The 25,681-nt window shown below is 39.6% G+C and overlaps 1 protein-coding gene across 2 annotated transcripts in view; it reads right to left on the bottom strand.

The window, feature by feature from the left end:
• Positions 1–4,744: 4,744 nt before the first annotated feature.
• The window catches only part of ngly1 (N-glycanase 1), a 33,020-nt gene continuing 12,083 nt past the window's right edge, over positions 4,745–25,681 (bottom strand). Inside the window, exons 5-14 of one of the 2 annotated variants that reach the window (XR_013888908.1) lie at positions 23,835–24,054; positions 21,564–21,685; positions 18,162–18,307; positions 15,794–15,904; positions 14,131–14,301; positions 12,807–12,992; positions 10,464–10,641; positions 10,174–10,354; positions 8,013–8,061; positions 4,745–7,497 (exon numbers count right to left, since the gene is read on the bottom strand). Coding sequence is in view for 1 of the 2 variants with exons in the window: in XM_080206329.1 (XP_080062455.1) it covers positions 10,179–10,354; positions 10,464–10,641; positions 12,807–12,992; positions 14,131–14,301; positions 15,794–15,904; positions 18,162–18,307; positions 21,564–21,685; positions 23,835–24,054 (1,310 nt within the window). In the remaining variant the exon portion in view is untranslated. The remainder of the gene's footprint in view (positions 7,498–8,012; positions 8,062–10,173; positions 10,355–10,463; positions 10,642–12,806; positions 12,993–14,130; positions 14,302–15,793; positions 15,905–18,161; positions 18,308–21,563; positions 21,686–23,834; positions 24,055–25,681) is intronic. The other variant, XM_080206329.1, reaches the window with a different exon arrangement.

Here is a 25,681-nt window from a genome sequence, read left to right as displayed (position 1 = left end):
GGGGTGCGGGGTTTAAAATTGTTACATTGAGGTTAAAGTGTTTTTGTTTCTTCAAACTCTTTCAGAGTAACTATTAACACTGACCAGAGCCATCCAAGTTAGTGTTTTAAATTGTCTTGTCGGAAGGTTCTGAGCCCAGCACAGTTAGCACTTGCAGACAATTGTTGCGTGAATCCTTATCTAAAACTTCTGAGGATTCCACAGCGCAACTTTGGGTATTTCCAAATCCAACACTGCAAAGTCAGCAAGTCAATATTTTATTTTACTTGCTCAGTGTGAAACTTTTTATTTCTGCTGTGCAACAATTTTGTCAAGATGTGGCTGTATCTTCCACAAGTATACATGTGTCATGGTCAACGTTCATCCTAGCCCTGTATGTCATTGCTGAAAATTCAGCTTTGCATATGCAAGTTGTACTAAATCGGATCAACACTTTCAGAACAGTAGGAAGTGCAATGCTTTAATTCATTTAGTGTCTTTAACAGGATTTCACTTAATTTCATTCTGAGGGAGATGTCAGATGTAGTAGTTTTTAATGGGACAGTGGGTGACAGTTTAGCTTCAATGTTCTCACTACAAGTGGACAGTAAGATATTCCATTGTGAATTTTACCAGCTAATGTTGGCCTAGCCCACATCCCAAGAATCACAATATAGATGAACAAAGTCCCAGCCCTCTTCTGAAGAGTGGGACTCCAACCTCAAAAAGTCAAATGCTCCATCAGATGCCCTATATGGATAAACAAAGCATCAGATGCTCCAACCCCTTCAAACAAAATCCTGCTCGTTCTTCCTCTTGATACTGACAACTTGTTGTTTGCATGTACTGTTGTAGTACTCTTATGTTTACTTCCCCTTAAAGGGGATGTTTTAAATCATAACTTGAATCTGAGAAACATTAATTCACCACCAAATCTTGACACTTTGTCAAAAAAAGACACGTTTCATAGAATCTCTCCAGTGGAGGCCATTCAGCCCATTGAGTCTGCACTGACAAGAATCCCACCCAGGGGCTATCCCACAATCTATCCTGCTAATCCCTCTAACCTATGCATCCAGGGATACTAAAGGGCAATTTAGCATGGACAATGCACCTAACTCACATATCTTTGGACTGTGGGAGGAAACCAGGGCACCTGTAGGAAACCCATGCAGACATGGAGAGAATGTGCAAACTCCACACAGACAGCAACCCAGGAATCGAACCCAGGTCCCTGGAGCTGTGAGGCAGCAGTACTAACCACAGTGCCACTATGCTGCCCCACAGTTTCATATTGTCATTTGATGGGGCAAGGCCTAAACACACCAGTAAAGCCCAGCTGCACTGAGATTGCTTTAAAGGATGCCCTGGTCAGAGGAAAACAAACTCTACCACCCTACCATGGAGGTGTCAGGGGTTCACCCCTTCCTCGATAAATGCTGGTACCCTCACCCCCAACTGTGATCTACACTGGAATCTCCTTTCAACAATCTTGGCCAACATCCACCCCCCCCACCCCCACATCGTTGTGAATGAATGTTGGAATCGGCCTCTCTTCCCCACCCCCAACCACTCCAATTAATAGCCATCAGCGACAACCCTCCCTCTCATTTCCCCCACTCCAACCAACCAGCAACATCACCTTCCCTTTGTCTCCCTCCCACCAGCAGTCATTACTGGCATCACCTTCCCTCTCTCTCCCCCCTCCACAAACTACACACATATGCCCCCTCACCACTCGCCATGAGGCTCCCACTAGGGTCTGCATAGGCAGAGGTTGGGACTGGCAGGTTGACACAATGCCGACCTGTATCAGGGGCTGGAAATTGCCTTCACAACTACAGGATCTCCATTATCTACCTTGCTTGTTACATCTTCAAAAAACTCCAGCAAATTAGTCAGATATGATTTACCCTTCATAAAGCCATGCTGATTCTGATGAATTGCATTTTGACTTTTAAATGTCCTGTAAGTTCCTTAATAATGAACTCTAACAATTTCCCATTGACAGATGTGAACCTAATTGGCTTAGTTTCCTACATTTTGTCTTCCTTTTTGAACAAAGGTATTATGTTAGTGTTTTTCTAATCCAGCAAAATTTTTCCCCCATTCAGGGAATTTTGAAATATTGTATCCAATGGATCCATTATCTCCAACACTACTTCCTTTAAGACCTTAGGATATAGATCATTAAGCCCTGGGGACTTGTTTGCCTTCAATCTCAATGGTTTGTTCAGTACTTTTTCCCTAGTGACGATGATAACCTCTGCATTTTCTGTTACTTTGGGATGATACTCACATCCTCCACCACAAAAACAGGGATAAAATATTGATTTAGTGTGTCAGTTGCTTTTGTGTTCCTAACTATTAACTCCCCAGCTGATCTTCCAAGGGACCATCATTCATTTTAGCTACTTTATTCCTCTTTGCATACTTATAGACACCTTTTTGTCCATTTTCATATTTTACTCTAATTTTCTTTCATAATTTACCCTTTTTTTCAATGACCTTTTATTGATCTTTACAAGCTTCCCAATCTTCCAGTGTGCCACAGGCCTTTACATGTCTTAGTTTTTGTCTTTAATGTTATCCACAACTTCCTTGCTTAGCATGAAAATCTCTCCCCTAGGTTGAGGGAGCTAGGTCTCTCCTCCCTGGAGAGATGAAGGTTGAGAGGCGACTTGATAGAGGTTTATGTTGAGAGGTATAGGGTGGATTCTCGGAGGCTATTTCCCAGGGCTGAAATGGTCGCTACAAGAGGACACAGGTTTAAAGGTGCTGGGGAGCAGGTACGAAGGAGATGTCAGGGGTAAGTTTTTCACTCAGAGGGTGGTGAGTGAGTGGAATCGGCTGCTGTCGGTGCTGGTTGAGGCAAACTCGCTGGGGTCTTTTAAGAGACTTCTGGATGAGTACATGGGATTTAATGGGATTGAGAGTTATAGATAGGCCTGATAGGTATGGACATGATCGGCGCAACTTGTGGGCCGAAGGGCCTGTTTGTGCTCTAGTGTTCTATGTTCTTTCCTCTTTTCTGGAATATATTTCAGTTGATTTGAATATCTCTTTAAATGTCTGCCACTGTTCGTCAACTGTCTTAATTTTTAGTCTTCCTGCCAGTCCAGTGTGGCCAAATCTGTCCTCGTGACTTTGCAATTACCTTTGTACCAGAATGCTAATATGGGACTCCAGTTTCTTGCCCCTCAAACCAAATTTGAAATTATTACATGCTATGATCACTCTTCCCTAGAGGATCTGTAACTATGAGGTCAATGATTAGCCCTACCTCATAACATAATATCAAATCTAAAATAGCTCCTGCATTCTGCTTTATTAGCACATGCCTTTTTCAAACATTACATTGCTGCTTATATTTTACAGTTGGTTGCTACTTTCTAATAATCTTACTTTACTGCATGTGAACCATAGGAATGACAAATTTCAGAATGGGTGGCACAATATTTCATTAGGGCAAAAATAAGATGTTACTTTAGCCTATATTCTAGTTAACCGCTTGAAACTTTCTAACAGAACTCTGAGTACGCTCTTCTGATCTCTACATCAGAGATGGGCAATGTTGGAGATGCACATCCGGACTTTTCTGAAGTCCTGACTTTCATATGCAAAGATTACTCAGGAAGTTTAAATTGTCAAGCTAATTTCCATTGCACTAAACTCTCTGTGAATGTTTCTGAGCCTATGCTCACAGCAGGGACTTGGGCTAGATATGCAGGACTTATTTGCACACTTACCCAGTAAAGTTAAACAATACTGGTTCTAGATCAGCAATTAGCCAGCATAACTCAACTAAGCAACACAGCCCAGCTCCCCAAACATTCTTCTGATCCAACCCTACTTCCCCAATCACCTTCAATCCAACTATCCACTCACCCACCTGCCCATCTAGTCCACCCACCCCATTCATTCATTAAAAAGCCAGAGAACTGTAAAAACTTACCTCAATACAATCCCAATACAGTAGTAACAAAAAAAGGGGTCATGTCCCCTCCTTCCCTTGACTCTATGCTCGTTGGCCTGACCATGGGGATTCTGTGCTGATCCATTTCTGCTTCAGGCTGCATGGGAGCTATGGCTGGAAATGGGTAGCATCATCAGGCGGGTAGTGACAATTGCTGCTGATCGAATGATCTAGGCCGCTGTAAATGAGCAATCCACACGTGTATCGGACTGGATGTCTGCTTCTGCACAAAGATTACTAGAACCATTGTTGGGCATGTGATCTCAACTCACAGCATATATATATGCACCTTTAATGTTTTTGTATTTTTGTTAAGAAAATGATAAGATGAGCAAATAACAGTTTGAGTATTTTTACAACACTGCTGTAAAGCAGATGAGTTTAAAGGGACCATTGAAAGGGAGAAGGTTCAATTTCAAAGGTTAGGTGTATGGGATGAGGATTTTGATGACAGGGAGCTGTTGAGTAGGTCAGGGGTGTGAGCCAGTACAGACATGGGATGGGCAGTGCCAGCATTGCATCAAGTCTGGACATGGGTGGGAGGGACCCGTGTCAGTGGCAGTGGGTCAGGATTGGTCCAGGCAGTTGGGGCTGGGTGGAGGCAGGTGTCGCATCACAGACAGGCGTCAGGAGCATTAGCTGTTGGGATGACTCTGGACATGCAGATGAGGGTGGGCTGTCTGGGTCGGGGGATGTGGAAGTCCTCTAGGCGGCTTGGGAATGTCCTATGCATGGCTCAATCTGGGTCCTTAACTTAGGCTGGAGTTAGATGTGCTTTTTTTTTCCTAACTGGGTAACTATTAGAGTAAAACAGGGAGAACCATCTGAAGTTAGTGATTTAAATCATTTTATCAGATGGTTCCGAGCACAGTGCAATTGTCCAGATGAAGTTAACCCTTCTGGACAATTACTGGGTAAACCCTTACCTGAGAACTTCCAAAAGATATTTCCCAGCACATCTTTGGATAACCCTCCAAATCCTTCACCGGGGAACCAGGAATTTATGGTTAATGGCTTTGGCACACAAAAAAAAGGAAATTACAATCCTTTGAAAACATTTGGCAGCAGGTCCGGTGCAGCAGTCGATACCTACTCAAAGAGTCAAGAATGGACAAATGATCCACTTTCACTTTTGCACACAGTAGTTTGCTGAAAACAAAATAGATAACTCCAACGATTTATTCTGCATTTGACAGTATATTTTGAATTGGCTTGAAGAAGATAGCACAATTTTCTCCACTGAAATCAACTTTCAATGAGCAGGAAAAGTTTCTGAACCACTTTTTCTACTTAGAAAACTGATTGAATTCTGGTCCAAGAAAAGATGGGAGAGTGTGATGAAAGATTCTGGTGAAAATTATGGACACTATACTGAAGAATTTGAGCTATAAATTAGAAACTGTATATCACAAAATTCATGAGCAGTATTTGAATTTTTTTTGTCTCTTGTTGGAAAATAAAAGATTCTCCTTCACGTACACTGAATGAATGCTGCAACACAGCAGTTAGTGTTCTGGGTATGATTTATAGAATCATTGAATGATATAGGATTCAACTCATCATACCTATCGAATTAATCCACTGCTCTTTCTTTGTAGCACTGTAAAAGTCTCCCCTGGAATATTTAACCAATTCTCTTTTGAAAGATATCAAATGTACTTCCACCACCCTTTCAGGTAATGCATTCTGAGTCATGAGAACACAACTGTATTAAAAACAGAAAATGCTGGAAAAACTGAGGTCTGGCAACATCTGTGGAGAAACAGAGTTGACTTTTTGAGTTCGTAAGCCTGTTCTCTAGAGTTAACCTGTTCCTGTTTTTTTTTTATATTTCTAGCATCAGCAGTATTTTGCTTTTATCTCATTTTAAAAACATTGTTATGTCACTGATCATTCTTTTGATAATTACCTCGAATGTGTCCTCTGGTTACCTAATCTTCTGCCACTGGAAACAGTTTCTCCTTATTTACTCTAGGAAAGCTATTCATGATTTTGAAAAAACACTCAAATCTTCTTTTAACCTTCTCTGCTCTAAGGAGAGTAACTATAGCTTCTTCAGCCTCTTCATAAAACTGAAATCCCATACAGCCGGGACCATCTTTGTAAATCTCTTCTGCACCCTTGCTAAAGTTCTGACTTCTAATTTTGAGGAGCTTTTGACTGATGAAGCAGAAAGACTCAATTTATTCTGACAAAGTCTGGCAAAAAATTACTTTGGTTCTCAGGACTTTCATTGCAACGTGTCTGCACTGTGCTTTACCAGAATCACAGCAATTTAACATGCACAGAAATTAAGACCATGTGCTAAATCACCTCAAGCTACCATGGTCCATACAGACTCAGAGCTATGCTGAGCCAGCTTCAACAATGATGTGGGAGGAAGAATGCCCAATTGTCTATTTAAGATAATGGTTACAATGTAGAGAAACCATACCTACACAGGACTATATTTCTCCTGACCAGAAACAACCTGTCTCTCCTCTTTTTCTGTGCTCCTTAAAACTTACTTCTGCCCATGTTTTGGGTCATCTGCCCCACTACCTGCTTAATGTGGCTCAACGTAAATTTTGTTTGATAACGCTCCTGTGAAACACTTTCAGATGTTTTGCTGTGTTAAAGGTGCAAAGTAAATCTAAGTAGCTGTTGTATAACCTGCGAGATTATATAAAAACTGCAGCATCAACAGTACAGATCATTTGGTTCAACTAGTCTACGTCTGTGTGTATTCTGCACACAAGCTCCTCCTAACTCCCTCTATTTCATTCCATAAGCACATCCATTCTTCTCTCCCTCATCTGCTTATCTAGCTTCTCTTTAAATGCATCTATGATATTCTCCTTAATCACTACTTGTGGTACTATTTTCCACATTATTACCAGTCTTCGGATGAAAAAGTTTCTCATAAATTTCCTATCGGATTTATTAATGACAATCTCTAATTTTGGGGATTCTCCACATTTGGAATCATTTTCTTGAAGCTCCCCCAAATACTTATTCATAATCTTAAAATCAGATCACTCCTCAGCCTATTGAGCTTTTCCTGCTAAATATGTCCTCAGTTCTGGTATCACTGTGCTGAATTTTTTTTTTGCACTTTCTCCACTACCTCCACATGCTTAGATTAAAATAGAAATCAGAACTTTGCATAGTACTACAAGTGTAATGAGTAGGAAGGATAAAGAGGAACCAATGGATGTAGTGTGTTTGAATTTTCATAAAGCATTTTAAAACATTAATTCAAGGGATGTGGGCTTCGCTGGCTGGCCAGCATTTATTACCCAACCCTAATTGCCCTAGAGAGGTGGAGGTGAACCGCTGCAGTCCATGTGGTGTAGGTACACCCACAGTGCTAGCTGGAAGGGAGTTCCAGAATTTTGATCCAGCGACAGTGAAAGAACGGCGATAGATTTCCAAGTCAGGATGGTGAATGGCTTGCAGGGGAACTTCCAGGTGGTGGTGTTCCCATGTGTTTGTTGTCTTTATCCTTCTAGATAGTAGTGATCATGGATTTGTAAGGTTGTCTAAGAAGCCTTGGTGAGTTCCTGCAGTGCACACGGAAGAGATAATTTCACAAAATTAGGATACATGGGATTAGAACTAATATATTAGCATGGATCGAGGTTTGGAGTTAAGGACAGAAAACGGTGTAGCAATAACACAATGTATTCAGAGTGGCAGGATACAACTACCAGGTATTGCAAGGATTAGTACCAAGGCCTCAGTCATTTACAATCTGTCTTAATGACCTCAAAGTTTTGTACTATTTCAAAGTTTTCTGAATACAATGTTAGATGGGAAAGTAAGCAGGAGGACAATGCAAAGAAAGGCTGTAGAGGAATGCAGACAGGTTACATAAGCAGGCAAGATCACATCAGATGGAACACTGTAACAGTGTGAAATTATCCACTTTGGTAGCAAAAATATTTTCTTATTGGAGACAGGGTGACCGTGTCCCTGAATCATAAATTTAACATGCTGGTCTGACAAGCAATTAAAGCAGCAAGTGGCATATTTGCCAAGTCTTACTACAATCATACAAGTCATTGGTGAGCCATACCCAGAGAACTGTGTAGCCTCATCATCTCTGGAAGGACATAACAAGAAACCTAAAGGGAAAGGGAATGTGACAAATATTCATTAGAACTGGTTCTTGGAATAAGGGCACTGTTATGGAGGAGAGCTGCAGTAAAGTAGACCTACACTATCTGGATTTGATTTATTGTCAAATGTATTAGTATAGTGAAAAGTATTGTTTCTTATGTGCTATACAGACAAAACATGCCTTCCCTATCATAGGAAAGGAGAGAATGTAGTGTTAATGCAATGGAGTTAAGAAGAAAAAGATGGTCTAATTGAAACCATAAATTCTTAAGGAGCTTCATGGGGTGGAGGCTGGGAAAATATTTCCCTTTGCTGGGGAACCTTAAGAACAGGACCACTGTCTCAGAATAAAGGGCCACCCATTCAGCGCTGAGATGTGGAGAAATCTCTCCCTTCAAAGGGTTGTGAATCTTTAAAACACTATACCAGTGAACAATGGGTGCTCAGTCATTCAAAGTAAAAAAAAGTTAGCTCTGAAAGGGAAGAAGGGTTAGTGTGGGATGTTGGAGTTAAGGTAGATTGGCCGTGATCTTATTGAATGGCTGAACAAGCTAAAGGATTTACTTCAATTCCTATTTATGTACTCTTCTACCTCATTAGTACCTAAGCAATGAGTGGCCTCCAAGTTCTTCCTACAGAATGCACCACCTCAGTTATTCACATTTGTTTCCTGACCGTTTCTGTCACAGCACTTCTCTATAAGAAGATTTTCTATGTCTTCTTCCCTAATTGGATTTTTTTTAAAACCTCTTGTCCGTTTCTGTTTCTCTCTCGCTTTCTCCTCCTAGGGTTTTTACACCCTTTGAATTTTTGCTTTTTCTGTGGGTGCTCGGGACCTTTGTTTGCAGCCAGCACATAATTCGTCAACCACAGAGCGAAAGAAGAATAGTTTTAGTTTAATAACATAACTTTTGAATAATTTTTAATCTTCTTTCATATCAGACTTGGTGGAGGGGCAGTCTTCATAGCACCTTGGTTGGGAACCACAGATCTATACTGAAGTCTGTTTGCCAATTGCATGGCATTCTGCAAGTTTATTATGCCTCTTGTAATTTGTTGCATTTAGTTTCTAACTAAAATAGATGACTTTTGGAAATCATCATGCATTGTTATAACATAGTAATTCAAAATCTGGGGTTTGCAAAACAGTAAAGATACTGACCTTATACATTAGGAATAAATACAACAATGATGACTGATAAATATCAGTTAAATGGGGGAGGCAGCACTTATGCAGTTTTAAGTCAAGGAAAGCACATTATATTATCAGTCTGCAATAATAATGGGGATTTGCTGTTTGACTCCTGGTCTTACTACAAATTAGTTAGATAATGGGCAGATAAAGATACAATGCAAGACATACAGAGCAATAGATTCACCATATACATTAGATAAAAGTTGATAGCAAGGTGTTTAACAGTATTTTAAAATAAAAAACTGCATTTAGAAAACAACTAATTATAGCCCTGGTGAAATGGTGGCACAATGATTAGCACTGCTGCCTCGGCACTAGGAACCCAGGTCCAATTCCAACTTTAGTTGGCTGTGTGTGGGTTTCACTGTGGGGTTCCTCCAGGTTTTCTGGTTTCTCCCCAGTCCAAAGATGTGTAATTTAGGTGGATTAGCAGGGTAAATGCATTGGGTTAAGGGAATTAGGCAGGGTGAGGGTGTGGGCAAGATGCTCTGCCAGAGACTCGGTACAGACTCGATGCACTGTCGGGATTCTACATTATTCTGAAGATATTTAACCACATGCAGCATCCAATTAATTTCTTTTGAAGTGTAGTGACTCAAGTATATGTGGAAACTAATTTGTGCAGCGCACATTTTTAGTTTTGGAAGTCATATTGGATATTTTACAACCCAGTAGAAAATATAAGTGATTATACCTTTATTCACCATGTGGTAGAAGGCAAATATAACTTATATTTCACTGATACTCTGTATTGTACACAAGTACTCCTGTCATAGTTCCAAAAAGAATCAAAATATTAACTGCATCCTAAAGTATTGTACTGAAAATATTTTGTGTAAATGCCTCTATTGAATAGATAATATAAAAAATAAATGGTTCGAGTAATTTGAAAACTTCTATTCAGGCTAGTGATAATTCATACTTAATCTAAACATCCTGAAGAGTTATAATGATCTCCATGGGATACTCCTGACGATCGTTCAAACTTTGTCTGAAGAGCTGGGTGTGCTGCCATGCAACATCTCCTTTCCCGCCACTTAGTTCAGCCTCCAAAATTAATTCAGTAGATCCATTAAAATGAGGGAATAAATGAGTGCTTTTATCTAATTTAAAGAGGCATAAAAAATATCATTGTTACTATACTGATTTTTTTTTTCCCAAACGGTGCTTTTGTCAATAGATCGTCAAATTCAATAATACAGCAGTACACACCTCCACTTAGATCGACACTGGCTAAGTTTGAATTCAGATGCCATTGAATATCTCCAGTTTGAAATGTCTGGCTGCTGGATCGAACAGAAACACTGTCAATCCTTAGACCCCCTGAACCACATTCAAACTTCCAGCTGACTTTGGCGCATGATGATCCTTCTGTGCGAGCTATGTATACCTGTGCAAGAAAAAAAATATGCAGCATCAAGTAGTATCTGGTAAAACTTTATATTATTTTATATTATATAACAAGCCAAAGGAGTCATGTTCAGCCCTACTAGAGTGATAAGCGTCAAATGCATGATCAAATAATTCAAAACTCTTTTGACCAATGTTGTACTGTCTTTGTAAATGAAGAGGTTTACTTTTATGTAGTGCCATTTAACAGCTTTGACCACTTTGGTGAAGTTGCATCATTTAAAATAGTTTAAAAGAAAATATAGATTGTAATTTATATTCTTTTTCTTTATCGTTAGAAATGCCCATCAAGTTACTACAGGCCCCCAAATAGTCAGTGGGAAATTGAGGAGCAAAAATGTAAGATTACAGATAGCTAGAAGAAAAATAGTGTAGTAACAGTAGGAGACTTCAACTTTCTCAACATCAACTGGGACAGCCATAGTATTACAGGCTTGGAAGAGGAGAAAAGTAGAGGGTGTCAGAGTAGAGGTAAAAGAAATCAGGAGGGCAAAAAGTGAACAAGAGATTGCTACAGGTATTTAGAGGGGCAAAGACTGATCAGGGACAGTCAGCATAGCTTTCAGTGGAAAATCATGTTTCACGAATTTGACTGAGTTCTTTGAAGGGATAACCAAGAAGTTAACTGAGGGCAGTGCAGTCAATGTGGTCCACGTGGACTTTAGCAAGGCCTTTGACAAGGTCCCGCATGCTAAGTTGTTGCAGAAGGTTAAATCTCACGGGATCCAGGGAGAGGTAACCAATTGGATAGAAAATTGGCTTGATGACAGACGGTGGTTGTAGAGTTGCTGTTCTACTGGAGGCTTTTGACCAGCGGTGTGCCTCTGTGATTGGTGCTGGGTCCGCTGTTCTTTAGGATGTTATTTAAAGATTTGGATGAGAATTTAGAAGGCATGGTTAGTAAGTTTGCAGACGACATCAGGATTGGTGGCATAATGGACAATGAAGAAGCTTATCTAACATTGCAACGGGATCTTGATCAATTGGGTAGTGGACTGATGAATGGCAGATGGACTTTAAATTTAGATAAATGAAGTGATGCATTTTGATAAATCAAATCAGGACAGGATCTACTCAGTTAATGGTAGGGCATTGGACAGAATTATAGAACAAAGATCTAGGGTTACAGGTTCATAGCTCCTTGAAAGTGAAATCACATGCGGACATGGTGGTGAAGGCAGCATTTGGCATGCTTGGTTTCATTAGTCGGAACAGTGAATACAGGAGTCGGGACTTCCTGTTGAAGTTCTACAAGACATTAGTAAGGCCTCACTTGGAATACATGACAATTCTGGTCACTATTATAGACAGGGTAGAAAAGATTTACTCGGATGTTACCATGTCTTGGTTGTTTGAGTTATAAGGAGGCTGGAAAGCTGGGACTTTTTCCCCTGGAACATAGGAGGCTTAGGGGTGATTTTGTAGAGGTCAATAAAATAATGAGGGTCATTGGTAAGGTATATAGTCAACGTCTTTTCCCAAAGATTGGAGAGTCTAAAAGTAGAGGGCATATGTTTATGGTGAGAGGAAGAGATACAAAAGGGTCTAGAGGGGCAATTTTTTCACAGATGGTGGAGTGTGTCTGGAACAAGCTGCCAGAGGTAGTAGTAGAGATGGGTGCAATTTTGTTTTTTAATAAGCATTTAGATAGTTACATGGGTTAGGTATAGAATTATATGGGCCCAATGCAGGCAATTGGGACTAGCTTAGTGGCTAAAACTGGGCGGTATGGGCAAGTTGAGTTGAATGGCCTGTTTTCATGCTGTAAAGCTTTATGACCCTATAAGTTTATTAAATGTGCCTTTTTTCCACAAGAACAGTAATTCTGCTACAAAAATCATGATACATTGTAATCCTCAATGATGAGTTTCACATCCTGGCCAGGCTCAAAGAACTTCCTTATTGTTCATTCCAACAATCCTCCACTCCACAATGCTGTTACAATCTTGACTTCAGTGGAGTTTTAACATAAAACCCAATGTAGAAAAATACTCTGATGCAAATATGGCCAGAACTAAGTTCGCCATCCTGAATCTACTCCTTGCTTTGGCATGTCCCTGGTACAATATTTGGTATTAATCAGAATTCCTACTGGAACTATGAAGGTACATGTAAATGTGGAAAAACTTTGCCGCAAACCCATACCATTTTCCAATCGTGTTCAACTTTCCGAACCACAGAATCCATTTTCCATACACCTTTTTCCCAGCCATTAATGATTTCATTGTCATTAGAAACTCGAATGTAGTGATTTTCTACTACATTGTATTTGACATGAAATGACTTTGTTGCTTTTTCTTTCTCAGTAGCTACAAAAGTGAATCCTGCGTTCTGTGCAGAAAGAAAACAATACGCTGAAAAACCATGCTCAGTACAACAAAGTGTTTTTACATTATTAGAGAAACTTAGTTTTTTTTCTGCTCAGCAGTAACTTCAAGTTTTATAAGTTTCTCAAACTTCTGAAAACATTCTGTATGTAATAAATGTATACTAATAAATATTTACGGATTTGTCGCAGGAAGATCATGTCAGTCTAACTTGATTGACTTTTTTGAGAAGCTAACAAGAGGAGTTGATAAGGATAGTGTGTTCAATCTACTGAACTTTAGCAAAACTTTTAATGATTGGTCAAAAAATTAAAAGCTCATTGGAATCTGAGAGAACATGGAAGTTGAATCCAAAATTGACTCAGTGGAAGACTGTTTCCAGTGCAGTTCCACTGCTGTTTGTGGTATTTATGAATTATTTAAACTGAAAATGTAGGGACCATTAAGAAGTTTGTAAAACATGTGAAAATTGTCCATGAGTTGGTTTTGAAGAAAACTGTAGAATACAGGAAGATATCAATGGACTAGTCAGGTGATGGAATTTAATCTGGAGATATGTGAAGGAATGTATTTAGGCAAGATAAACAAGACAAAAGGCATACACAATAAATGGCAGGATATTGAGAAGGGTACAGAAACTGAGATACCTTGGAATCCATGTCCATAGATCCCAGGAGGACAGGCAGATGAGGAGACTGAGTTAAATGCAATAATTTCCTTGATTAGCCAGGGCCTAGAGTACAAGAACAAGGAGCTTGTGTTCCAACTGTATATAACACTAGTTAAGCCACAGCTAGAGAACGGCATACAATTTTGGTCATGGAATTACTGAAAGGATGTGATCATTCCGGAGAGGGCACAGAGCTTGCAGTATTATGCCAGGAATGAAAAATTTTAGTAATGCAGAAACATTGGATTGGCTGGGATCATTTTATTTGGAACAAAGGAGGCTGGCAGCCTTTTTCTGCAAATGTGGTGAAATGTACTCAAAATATTTACAGGGAAAAAAAGAATTCACAGAATTCTGAACTCCACAATGTACAAAAAAGCTTTAAAATCGATGGAAAGCTTCTAATAATCAGAATACAATGCCTTGATAAAAGAGTTGGGCTCAAAAGTCAAGTTTACTTGATTATACCAACCTCAGCAAGGGCTCCAGTTTCTCCTCGAGCTACTCTCCAAAGTACAGAGCCTGATGTTCTCCCACCAAGTTCTCCTGGCTTTGGGGTTTTTGGTGAAATGAATTCTACAAGTTCAACAATATACCGTTCTAAAAGCTCTTGCTTCCTGTCATGTGGGAGGAAGTGTTTTCTCTGAAATTATAAAACAAATCATATGAAACCAAGTTTCAGCTTAATTAGACAGGTTAGCTATGTCAAAACTATTCTGTTCCATTCATCTTATAATTTAACTAAATCCATTTAAATCCCACTGAAAAAATGTATTTTTGATCAAGTTTAATGCAGGAACAACAAGCAAATAAGAATGCAAATAGTATGTCAGCCTTTATTGCAAGGGAGTTGGGGGCAAGAGTAAATAAGTCTTGTTACAATTGCACAGGGCCTGTGAGATGAGACTGTATACAGTTTTGGTACCCTTACCAAAAGAAGCATATATTGACTTTACAGGGAATATAACAAAAGTGATTCTTATTCCTGGGAAGAGAGGGCTGACCTCTGAGGACAGAGTAAAATGGGCCTCTATTCTTTGGACTTCAGAAGAATGGGAAGAGATCTCATTGAAATGTCAGTTTATGTTTGGAAAAGAGGATTTGACAGGATAGATGCTGTGTGATTGTTCCACTGGATGAAATAAGGGCTTGGCTACTTAGGACTGAAACGAGGAGAGATTTCTTCACTCAAAGGATTGTGGATTTTTCGAAGTTTCTATGCTACAGGGCTGTGGATGCTGGATTGATGAATATATTCAAGACTGAGGCTGGTAGGTTTTCAGGCACCAAAGGGAAATCACAGGATATTGGAATAGGGCAGAAATGTGGACACGAGGTAGGTGCTCAGCCACCATCTCATTCAATCGCTGACTCCTCTTATTTTTATCTTGTATAGAAGATCAAAGTGGTGGCATCTGAGAATGTACCTGTATGGGACCTGGTTTGATCTGTACTCTTTCAGAAGAGTACCAAAAACAATGAAAAAATTAGTAACATTACATTCACACATTCTTAAACAGAGTTGACTTACGATAATTCAAACTTTATGTGCCAATTTCAAACTGTTCAGTAATTTGTATTAAGCAATATAAGCAGCAAAGTTGGAATTAAATACTCAAAAATTCTAAGTCATGTAAATTTTAATTAAGCGACTTACCATAGAAACCCTCCAGGGCAGAAGGCGGTCATCAAGTCTGCACCAACCATAATCCTACCTGGGCCCTATCCCCATAACTCCACATATTTACGCTGCTAATCCCTCTGATCTACACATCCCGGAACACCAAATGGCAATAAACATGGCCAATCCACCTAACCTGTACAGCTTTGGAGTGTGGGAGGAAACTGGAGCAGACTCATGCAGATCTGAGGAGAACGTGCAAACTCCACACAGACAGTGACCCAAGCTAGGAAACGAACTCAGGTCTCTGGAGCTGTGAGGCAGCAGAGCTAACCACTGTGCCGCCATGCTGCCCACCACTTTGGATCGACTCTGCGTATAAGGCAATGAATCAGCAGATGGGCACAGACACACTTGTATACATTTTTATAGCTCTCATTTTCTCAAGAGAAGTAATTTGCACATATGCATTCACATATTGTACTTCAATTAGATCACAAAGTTATACACTGACCTCAGAGTTTAATTTATTAATAGTTTCTCGTAACAATCCCTCTCTGAGTTGGGTTCTGCGCGTCAGAATTTCTGAATGCTTGCATGAATATCGCCAGGTAACATCAACCACCTGAAATGATAATATGTTAGACAGTCACTCATTGTTAAAGAAGAAATGTTTTATTGAAAGTGGTAAGAGAGAATTGGAGAGGTTCAGGGAGGGAATTGGGTAAAAGATTAGGACAAGGGGAGCTAGATTGTGCAGGAGCTCTGGATTTTGAGGAATAAAGAGTTCTTGGAGGATTGTAGGGCTGGTGACATTTAAAGATAGTGAAGGGAAAAGCTATAGAGAGATTTAAACATGAAGATGAGAATATGAGAAATTGTTGAACTGGTTGGCATGATGAGATAGGCAAGGGCAACAATGGTTTGGATAAGCTCAAGTTTATAGAGGGTACAAGATGGGAGTGGTCACCCACAAAGCCTTAGAAAACTTGAACCTAGAGATAACACCACAAATTACAGTTTTAGTAGCAGAAAAGCTGAGGTATCACGATCAGCAATATTACAGAAGTGGAAGTGGACATTACTGAAGTGGAAAAGATAAGGATTTGTAAGTCATTTATGACTCCAGCTCACAAACAACCTGCTTCAAACAGTGAAACAGCGGTTAGGGTAGGGCATAAAATTGGTTGAGAAAGAGTCAAATTTGTCATTGGCACCAAAGAACTTCCTAACATTTAAGTGAAGAAAACCACAATTCACCCAGATCTGGTTTGTCAGGCAAGCAAAGGTAATGGAGAAGTTGAGAAAGGGAGTAGTGAGGGTGAGCTTAATGTCATGAGCATACACGTGGAACCTGGTATCATGTCTTGGATAATGGTAAGGAGCAACATGTGGATGAGAAAGGAGGCCAAGATTAGATCCTTGGGGATTGCCAGAAGGAATAAATGCATGATTAAGAATAGAAACCACTGCATTTACGGTGATGGCTGAAGAGGTAGGAACAAAACCTGGTAAGTGCTCACTGTTGAACAATGAAGAAGGGGCTTTAAAAGGAGAATGTACTTGGTTGACTGCTTCAAAGGCTGCAGAGAGGTGGAGAAGGACAAGGAGGAATAATGTATGATCACAGCGCAAAACATTTTTGACTTTCATAAGGGCTGAATTTGTGCTGTAACAGATACAAAATCTTGATTACAGCTTGAAACATAGGATTTGTGAAAAGATGGTTATGGATTTGAAAAGTGGAATCATATTCAAGGAATTTTGAAAGAAAAGGCAGGTTGGAGATTTAAAAGGGAAGATGACAATACTGAAAGAGGTGGAACTATTTTTGATGTCAATTCATGTAAGTGCCAGGAGTAGAAGATAAGTGGATCAGCTGTTGAACTGGGTAGAGAGAACAGTAGTAGATGGACAAGGTGAACTTGGAAAGGGCAGATTGGAGAGCAAGTAGGAAATATGCAGGTCTCAGGCTAGGAACAGTGATGCAGCAGAACAGATCTTAATTTTAGCGACAAGTTTGTACACTACATAGAACTCTTACAATGCAGAATGAGGCCATTTGGCCCATTGGGGGTGGGGGGGAAATTGGTGCAGACTCAAAAAAGCATCGAAAGAGCATCATTTACACAAGGGTTGCGGCAGCACAGGCAACTAAAAGATAGGCAACAAGTGCAGCATTGCCAGATCAATAGATATTTTTCTACATTTTTACGCTCTGGGTTGGAAAAGTTAATACAGGCTACACCTCTTAACACAGCAAATAAAAAGTTGAGAGATTGTGTCAGAACAGAATAAGCTTAAAATAAGGACATAAACAAAAAAGTAACACAGGTTGGGACTCAAGATTTATGTTCATTTATTAGGCACAAGTAGGCTTACATTAACATTGCAATGAAGTTATTGTGAAAGTCCCCAAGTCACCACACTCCAGCGCCTGTTTGGGTACACCAAGGAATGTATCTAACCAGCGCGTCATTTGGACTGTTGGAGGAAACTGGAGCACCGGAAGGAAACACATGCAGACACGGGAAGAATGTGCAAACTCTGCACAGACAGTGACCCAAGCCAGGAATTGAACCCAGGTCTCCGGTGCAATGAGGCAGCAATGCTAACCACTGTCACCGTACTTATTAAAATTATGATTTTAATGTGTCAATAGAAAGTTAACAAACTGATTGAAATATTATTTATAGGTGCTTTGTTACTGTGCATCTACCATCATCCCCAGAATTCTATGCATTCTACGTGAAGCACAACATTTCCTCTCACTGGCTAGAGTCTCAAGGGAGGCAATTCATAAATCCATTAAAGCCATTGATATCAAGCAACCTATTCAGGGGATTGTCACTCAGTTAGAATTTACACAGTGCACATTTTACCTCATCCTTCGAGAATGCGAAAACATAGGACAGCTTCTTTCCCCATCCAATTTCATACAGGAGTGGTTTATCACAGACATTTTCACAGGGATCACAATGCAGCCATCTTTTCTGAGAGATTGAATACACCTCTGTCCACACATGATCTGAAAAGACAATACTCAAGTTACAGCTTCCTAAACTGACTAAAAATACCCTAGTATAACATACACTCCCAATGTTCCCTTCCATCACAAACATGGCACGACATATTTAATCTATATAATGGATGATCTCACAACTACAGTTGACACAGGACAACGTTATCACGAACCTAATCATCCACATCAAACATATTGCAGTACTGGGAGAAGGCCTTACCTTGAAAGAGCAAGACTTTCTTAATTTCGGTAAAGAAATAGTACAAGAGATCAATTCTGGGAACAGTTATAGGTCTCTTAACAGTAGTTACACCATAGGACTGCAATACAGGAAGAGATAGGTAGGGAAGCAAGTTGTCAAGAGGAGGTAGAGTGTCTGCAAAGTGGTATAGACAGGTTAAATGGGTAGGCAAAAAATTGGCAGATGGACTATAACTGGGTAAATATGAACTTGTTCACTTTGGCAGGAAGAATAGAAAAGCAGGATTTAAAACAGTGAAAGATTACAGAACTCAGTGCTAGAGAGAGATCTATGTGTCTGGGCACACAAATCTCAGTTTGTATGCAGGTACAGCAATTGATTGTGAAGACAAATGGAATGAAGGTGTTTAATGCAAAAGGAATATAAAACTAGGGAAGTTTTATTGCAGCTGTACAGGGCAAGGTGAGCAGTTTTGGTCTCCTTACTTTAAAAAAAAAACCTGTTTTTAGAAGCAGTTCAGAGTAGGTACACTGGACTCATTCCTGGGATGAAGGCATTGTCTTAGGTAGGTTGAACAGGTTAGGCCTATACCCATTGGAGTTTAGAAAAAAGTTGTTCTTGTTGAAACATGCAAAATCCTGAGTGGACTTGATAGGGGATGCTTCTTCTTGTGGGGGAGACTAAAACTAGGAGACATCAAGAGGTTTCTCTTTTCAGACAGAGTTAGAGGGTCATTGGTGTCTGGAATTCTCTTCCCTGGAAAGTAGTGGAGGATGGGTCATTGAATTTATTTAGGACAGACAAATTTTTGTTAGGCAAGAGAGTCAAGGGTTATGGGAGGGTTGGAGCAGATAGGAGTGGAACTGAGGCTACAACCAGATCTGCCATGATTTTACTGAATTTTGTAGTAGGCTGAAAAGAGTCAAATGGCCTATTCCTGCTCCTATGTTTCTGTTTCATACTGCATTTAAAGCAGTTAATTGCGGTTAGAGTGTCTCTTATTGGTGATGGTCATTGCCTGACATTTGTGGGGCATGAATGTTACTTTCCACTTGTCTGGATATTGTTCAGACCTTGCTGCATTTGGACATGGACTGTTTTAGTATTTGAGGAGTCACGAATGGTGCTGAACAATATGTAATCATCAGCAAACGTCTCCACTTCTGACCTTATGATAGAGGGAAGATCATTGATGAAACAGCTGAAGATGGCTGGGCCTAGGACACTGCCTTGAGGAACTCCTGCAAAGATGCCCTGAAGCTGAGATGACTAACCCTCCGCAACCACAACCATCTTTCTATGTACTAAGTATGACTGTTTGTCCCCAGTACCTACTGATTCCAGTTTTGTGCCATACTTGCTCGAATGTGGCCTTGATATCAAAGGCTGTCACTCTCACCCCATGCCTGGAATTCAGCTCTTTTGTCCATGTTTGAATGAAGGCTGTAATGAGGAGCTGAGTGACCCTAGCGAAACCCAATCTGAGTGTCACTGAGCAGGTTATTGCTGAGCAGGTGCTGCTTGGTAGCACTGTTGATGACCCCGTCCATCATTTTAGATGATCGAGAGTAGACTGAGGGGCGGTAATTGGCCGGGTTGGATTTGTCCTGCTTTTTATGTACCAGACGCCCCTGGGCAATCTTCCACATTGTTGGGTAGGTACCAGTATTGCAACTGTGCTGGAAGAGCTTGGCTAGGGGAATGGCAAGTTCTGGAGCACAAGTCTTCAGTATTATTGCAGGGATGTTATCATGGCCCATTGTCTTTGCAAAATCCAGTGTCTCCAACCATTTCTTGGTATCATGGGGAGTGAATTGAATTGGCTGGGGAATGGCATCTCAGATGCTGGGGACCACTGGAAGATGCTGAGATGGATCATCCACTCAGCACTTCTGGCTGAAGATTGCTGCAAATACTTTAGCTTTATTATTTGCACTAATATGCTGGGCTCCTCCATCACTCAGGGTGGGGATATTTGAGAGTTGTTTAATTGTCCACCACCATTCTCAATTGGATGTGGCAGGACTGCAGAGCTTAGGTCTGATCTGTTGATTGCAGGAGCACTTAGTTCTGTCTATCACTTGCTATTTATGCTGTTTGGCATGCAAGTAGTCCTGTTTGGTAGCTTCACCAGGTTGACATGTCATTTTTAGGCATGCCCTCCTGCACTCTCCATTGAACCAGGGTTGATCCTTTGGCTTGATGCTAATGATTGAGTGGGGGATAATAATTTTTTTCCCGAAGTTTAAGGTGAGGGTGGGGGGGGGGGGGGTGGGGTGGATTTAAAAAGGGACCTGAGGAACAACTTTTTCCATAGAGGATGGCAGGTATTCAGAATGAGCTGCCAGGGGAGGTGGTAGAGGGGGGTATAATTACAACATTTAAAAGACATTTAGACAGATACATGGATACAAAAGGTTCAGAGGGAAATGGATCAAACACAGGCAAATGGACTAGTTCAATTTAGGAAATCTGGTTGGCATGGAGGAGTTGGGCTCAGGGGCCTGTTTCCATGCTGTGTGCCTCTATGACAATGAGCCAATGACTCTAAATACAATAGCAAGTTTATAATATACATGAAAACCTAACAATTACACATTATGAAAAGAAGGCCAATTGACTAAGAACATGCATTTATTTGGTGCAGTCTGCAAGCAAATCTAGCAAAATGTTAGAAGTTTATTTTTGGGTTAAAATTAATTCTGAGATTGGTGTAATTATAACAACTATTGACTTTCTGTATCATTTTATATTCTACCTTTAAAATTAAAACACAAATGTTGTACTTTATTTTAATTAATAAATGTGTATTTTTTTTGGCAATATGTGTATAGATCAAAATATTGAATAGTTTGAACTGGTATGATGTTATTAAGAAAAGTGAAACACTAATATAATACTTGTGCTGTCTTGCATCAGTGAATTGTCTGAAAATTGGAAAAATGCTGCTCAGTTACTCTAACAATAGGTCCTGAAATCAGAGTAAGTATCTGTGATTATGAAAAATAAACAGCATTGTTACTTTATCAAATGTCACTTTGTAGAGGCACAGTATTTTACCTGTTGTACACCAGACATATCTTGCTTCAAACCCCATAGCTCTGCAGCAAAGTGTGAAACAGTTGGCCCACTCTCCACAACGTCCCCTCCTGGTTTCCAGTAACTTCTCAGCATGATTATACCTACATATTTCAGAGCACAAAGATGTCAAATTTAATAAACTGTGAAACATGATACAGAAGCCTCTTTGGAAAATGTATTTTAATACACAAAGGTAGATTATAGTAAAATGAATGCTAGTTGATATTAATTAACTTTCCATACAGTTACTGTGACAAAAATAAGAAAAATTGGAATAGAGTGGTCTTAAAGCTGAATATATTGATGAAATTGCTTAAAACATGAGTGGTATATCTTGACCAGGGTGCCAAAGAGGGCCCACGCATTCAATTCAGTTACAATTTCTGTTACGCCACAGGAACATAGGATCTAGCTGTCATACATTCAGCCTCTTCATCCATGTCATTGATGTTGACTAGTTCAGCATCAACACTGATCCCTGTGACACTCCATGGTTAGAACTATTTTAACTTTCTGCTTTTACCTAGAAATACAAACGGTTCCGTGAGGTTAAGCCCAAAACGGGAATCTTGATTTTTAAAAAGCCAATTATACTGGTAAGATGGGCAATTTGGCTAACCTAGATAAGGAACTAGATTAAAAGACTTAATGGTATTTAAGCATTTAATTAACTTAATTATGGGCGGCACAGCAGTTAGCACTGCTGCCTCAACACCAGGGACCAGAGTTCAATTCTGATCTTGTGTGACTGTGTGTGGACTTTGCATGTTCTCCCTGTGTTTGTGTGGGCTCTCTCCAGGTGTTCTGGTTTCCTCCCAGAGTCCAAAGATGTATAGATTAGATGGATTAGCCATGCTAAATTGTCCCTTGGTGTCAGGGGGATTAGCAGGGTAAACATGTGGGGTTACGGGGATAGGGGCTGGGTGGATTGTTGTCGGTGCAGACCTGATGGGTTGAATGGCACTGTAGCATTTCTATGATTCTAATAATGCTTAACAAACATGCATTCTTAGTGAATGAAAATTCCACTGGAAAAATAGAAGCCATGGAATAACTAAGGAAGTTAAGAGTCATATGGATTATAAGAAGCTTATAATATAGCCAAAAAGAAAAATAAACCCGACAAGTGGGACAGCTTAAAAAAAAATCAGTATGGATGATCAAGAAAATGATGGAAGCAAAATGAGACTAAACCATCAACAAATATAAAAAAAAGTAAGAGCTTTTACAATTACATAAAAAGGAAAAGATTAGCGAAAATGAGTTCCTAGAGGCAAAGGCAGGAGAAAATGATAATGGGGGAAAAAGAAATCAGGAAATGGCAGAGACATTAAACATATATTTTATATCTATAGAAGACAAAGAACATAACCAGAAATAGTGAGAATTAAACATCTAATGGAGAGTGAGAAACTTAAAATACATATTAGTAAAGAGTATATTTTGAAGAAATTCAGAGCTAAAAGCCGACAAATCCCTGTAGGCTAATAGTCTCTTTCCTAGAGTTAAGAGTGGCTTCTGAGTTAGCAGATGCATTAGACTTGATCATCCAGGATTGCCTTTGGTCCTAGAATGGTCCCCCTTGGGTGGGAAGCAGCAAATGTAACTACACTATCCAAGATAGGATAGTATTCTGAGTGACAGCCTTTAACCCAACAAGATTGGGTCGCATGGTGCATTAGAAGAAAGCTATTAGCTGCCAGAGTATTTCTGTTCATATTTCAGATTTCTAGCATCTGCACTATTTCACTTTTGAATTATGAAACTGCTGGTGATTGGAACACAGATTGTCTTGGAAGTAATCACAAATTTACTAAAGCAGTGCACAATGCCTCAGAAAACATTCTCTTTGTTTTGTTTCTGGGACTAATTTATACCCAGTCCAATAATTTAAAAAATTACAGCATTGGCTGGGGAAGGGTAGCAAGCCACTTTTACTGTGAAAAGAATCCATTTAAGGATTCATAATCCATTCACTTCCTCAATGGAAATACTTTTTAAAAAATGGAAATAGAGATAAATTTGTCTGGCAAGTATTTATGTTTAAGAACTATTAAGTGTTACACATTTTAGCTGAGTACTTGAATGGTTGGAAATGAGTTTCAGAAAGCACTATCGAAAAGTATACTTAAAAGTATACATTGATTTACTAAACAACTAAAAATTACAATAGGTAAGGCAGAAAGTGAATTGTATAGGATATATTTCCATGCAATCATACTATTCGGCACATCCTATAGTGGTGTATACCTGGGAAATCGATTGCTGGTATTACATTTATTGCAAAAATGATTTTCAACTCTTTGAGCACCCCATCTTTGATCGTCACTGGATGGTGGAAGTGAACCTGATGGCTGTGTTGCTTCTCCACAGTTGTTACAAGGAAGAGAATCTACCCATTGAAAAAAATCTTGTTTAAACCACTGAAGGAGTTCCAACAACAAAAAGTCTTCCAGGTTTACTGTGGCTCCTATAAGAAAGAACATGCATTTATATAGCACCTCTAGACTATCCATGATAATCAAGAACACAAAAATATCAAGTTGATAGCCACTTGGTTAATACATAGAATGACGTGACCTCTGCCTTCTGTCACTCACAGGACTCTAGAAAGCAAAAAGAGAATCAAAGAAAATCTAACAACACTTGAAAGCTTGAGACTCTACGTAGCTTTAATGGTGCCTTTCTTTTCTTCTCTTCTCAGGCTAAGGGTCACACAGTGTTATAAATCATGTCAATATCGGGTCGTGCGTGCCATTATTTCTCAGCCTAAGTGGCTGCAGTATAAGTAGTAGTTACCATTGACTACAATTGCAGGCAGAACTAGAATAGAAACATGGAAACTAGAAACAGGAGTAGGCTGTTTGGACTATCAAACCTGCACCACCATACACTATGATCATGGCTGATCCTCTATCTTGATGCCATTAAAATCTAAAAGATTATTTATCTCTTTTGAGAATACATTCAGTGATTTTGCTTCCACAGCCTTCGTGGTACAGAGTTCCAATACAGAATTTAAACTTCATTTAGAGATGAGAAGTTTCAGGAAATTATGAGAATGTAAATAATGGAATGTTATTTATGTCAATATTTCCTAGAACTTAGACACACACACACACATTTGTGAGTAATTATAAGTTAAGAAATTGTAGGTTATTTTTATAAAGGACAAGTATCAAAGCCAGGTGTTATGGCTGAAGGAAACTGCCTGGACAAAAATCAGACATTGATTTCAAGTGGGTGCGATATAAGAAATCCACGAGGCTCTCAGTGAGCTTCTCCAAAACAACTATGTACATGTCCAGTACCAGTTTTCAGCAAATGTTCTCAACAAGCATCTTATTCATATTAATCTGATTTTTGATGCAGGAGCAAAGGTTTTAACAAGCTGAAACCAGCAACAATACCCAACATAGAATTCCTTCCCTCAGGTTGACATTTCAATGTGGGAAGGCTTGTACCTGCCTATGAATCCAAAAACTAGGCTAGAGCATAAATTCCTGGTATGGCCATCCAAGCCATATGGGTCCAAATGTAGAAATCAGAAAAAAGGCAATTTACTAGTCCCCCGGTAGACTGTTCAGAATCAGGCTAATGACCTGTGCAGTAAAAAATGTCTCTTGCTACTGAAACAGCTCCAAGACAGCCAAATCTGTTAATGACTTGCAAATATGAACAACTATGAAATATCACTATTAACTGGAGACAAGGCAAGATAATACTCTGTCAAATATCTTGCCAGAGACACAGTGGTGGAAATAAAAGCAGAAAATGCTACTGAACATGCCAGGCAGCATCCTTGACGGTTGATGACACTTCATCAGAAATGTGTTATCTTGTGCCTTGTCTACTAGCCAGAGGTAGAATTGGCAAAAATCCATATTTCTTCGTAACTAGTCAGCATAGATATGCGTTGACTGACACTAGTTATGGTGGCAAAACGAGCTTTACCACCTTTGCGACTGCTGCCCAGAAGTTCTAGACTCTTGGAAGCTTCATTACACCATTCATGCACACACAGAATCAAAACACCTTAGAAAAATAATAAAAGGTTGTAAAAATACCTATTTTTTGTTACCTTATTGAGATGTTAC

The sequence above is a fragment of the Carcharhinus amblyrhynchos genome, chromosome 2 (genome assembly GCF_965287045.1).
Source record: "Carcharhinus amblyrhynchos chromosome 2, sCarAmb.v2.hapA, whole genome shotgun sequence".
NCBI lineage: Eukaryota > Metazoa > Chordata > Chondrichthyes > Carcharhiniformes > Carcharhinidae > Carcharhinus > Carcharhinus amblyrhynchos.
The sequence above is the reverse complement of the archived record's forward strand: the minus strand, read 5'-3'. Positions and strand labels throughout refer to the sequence as shown.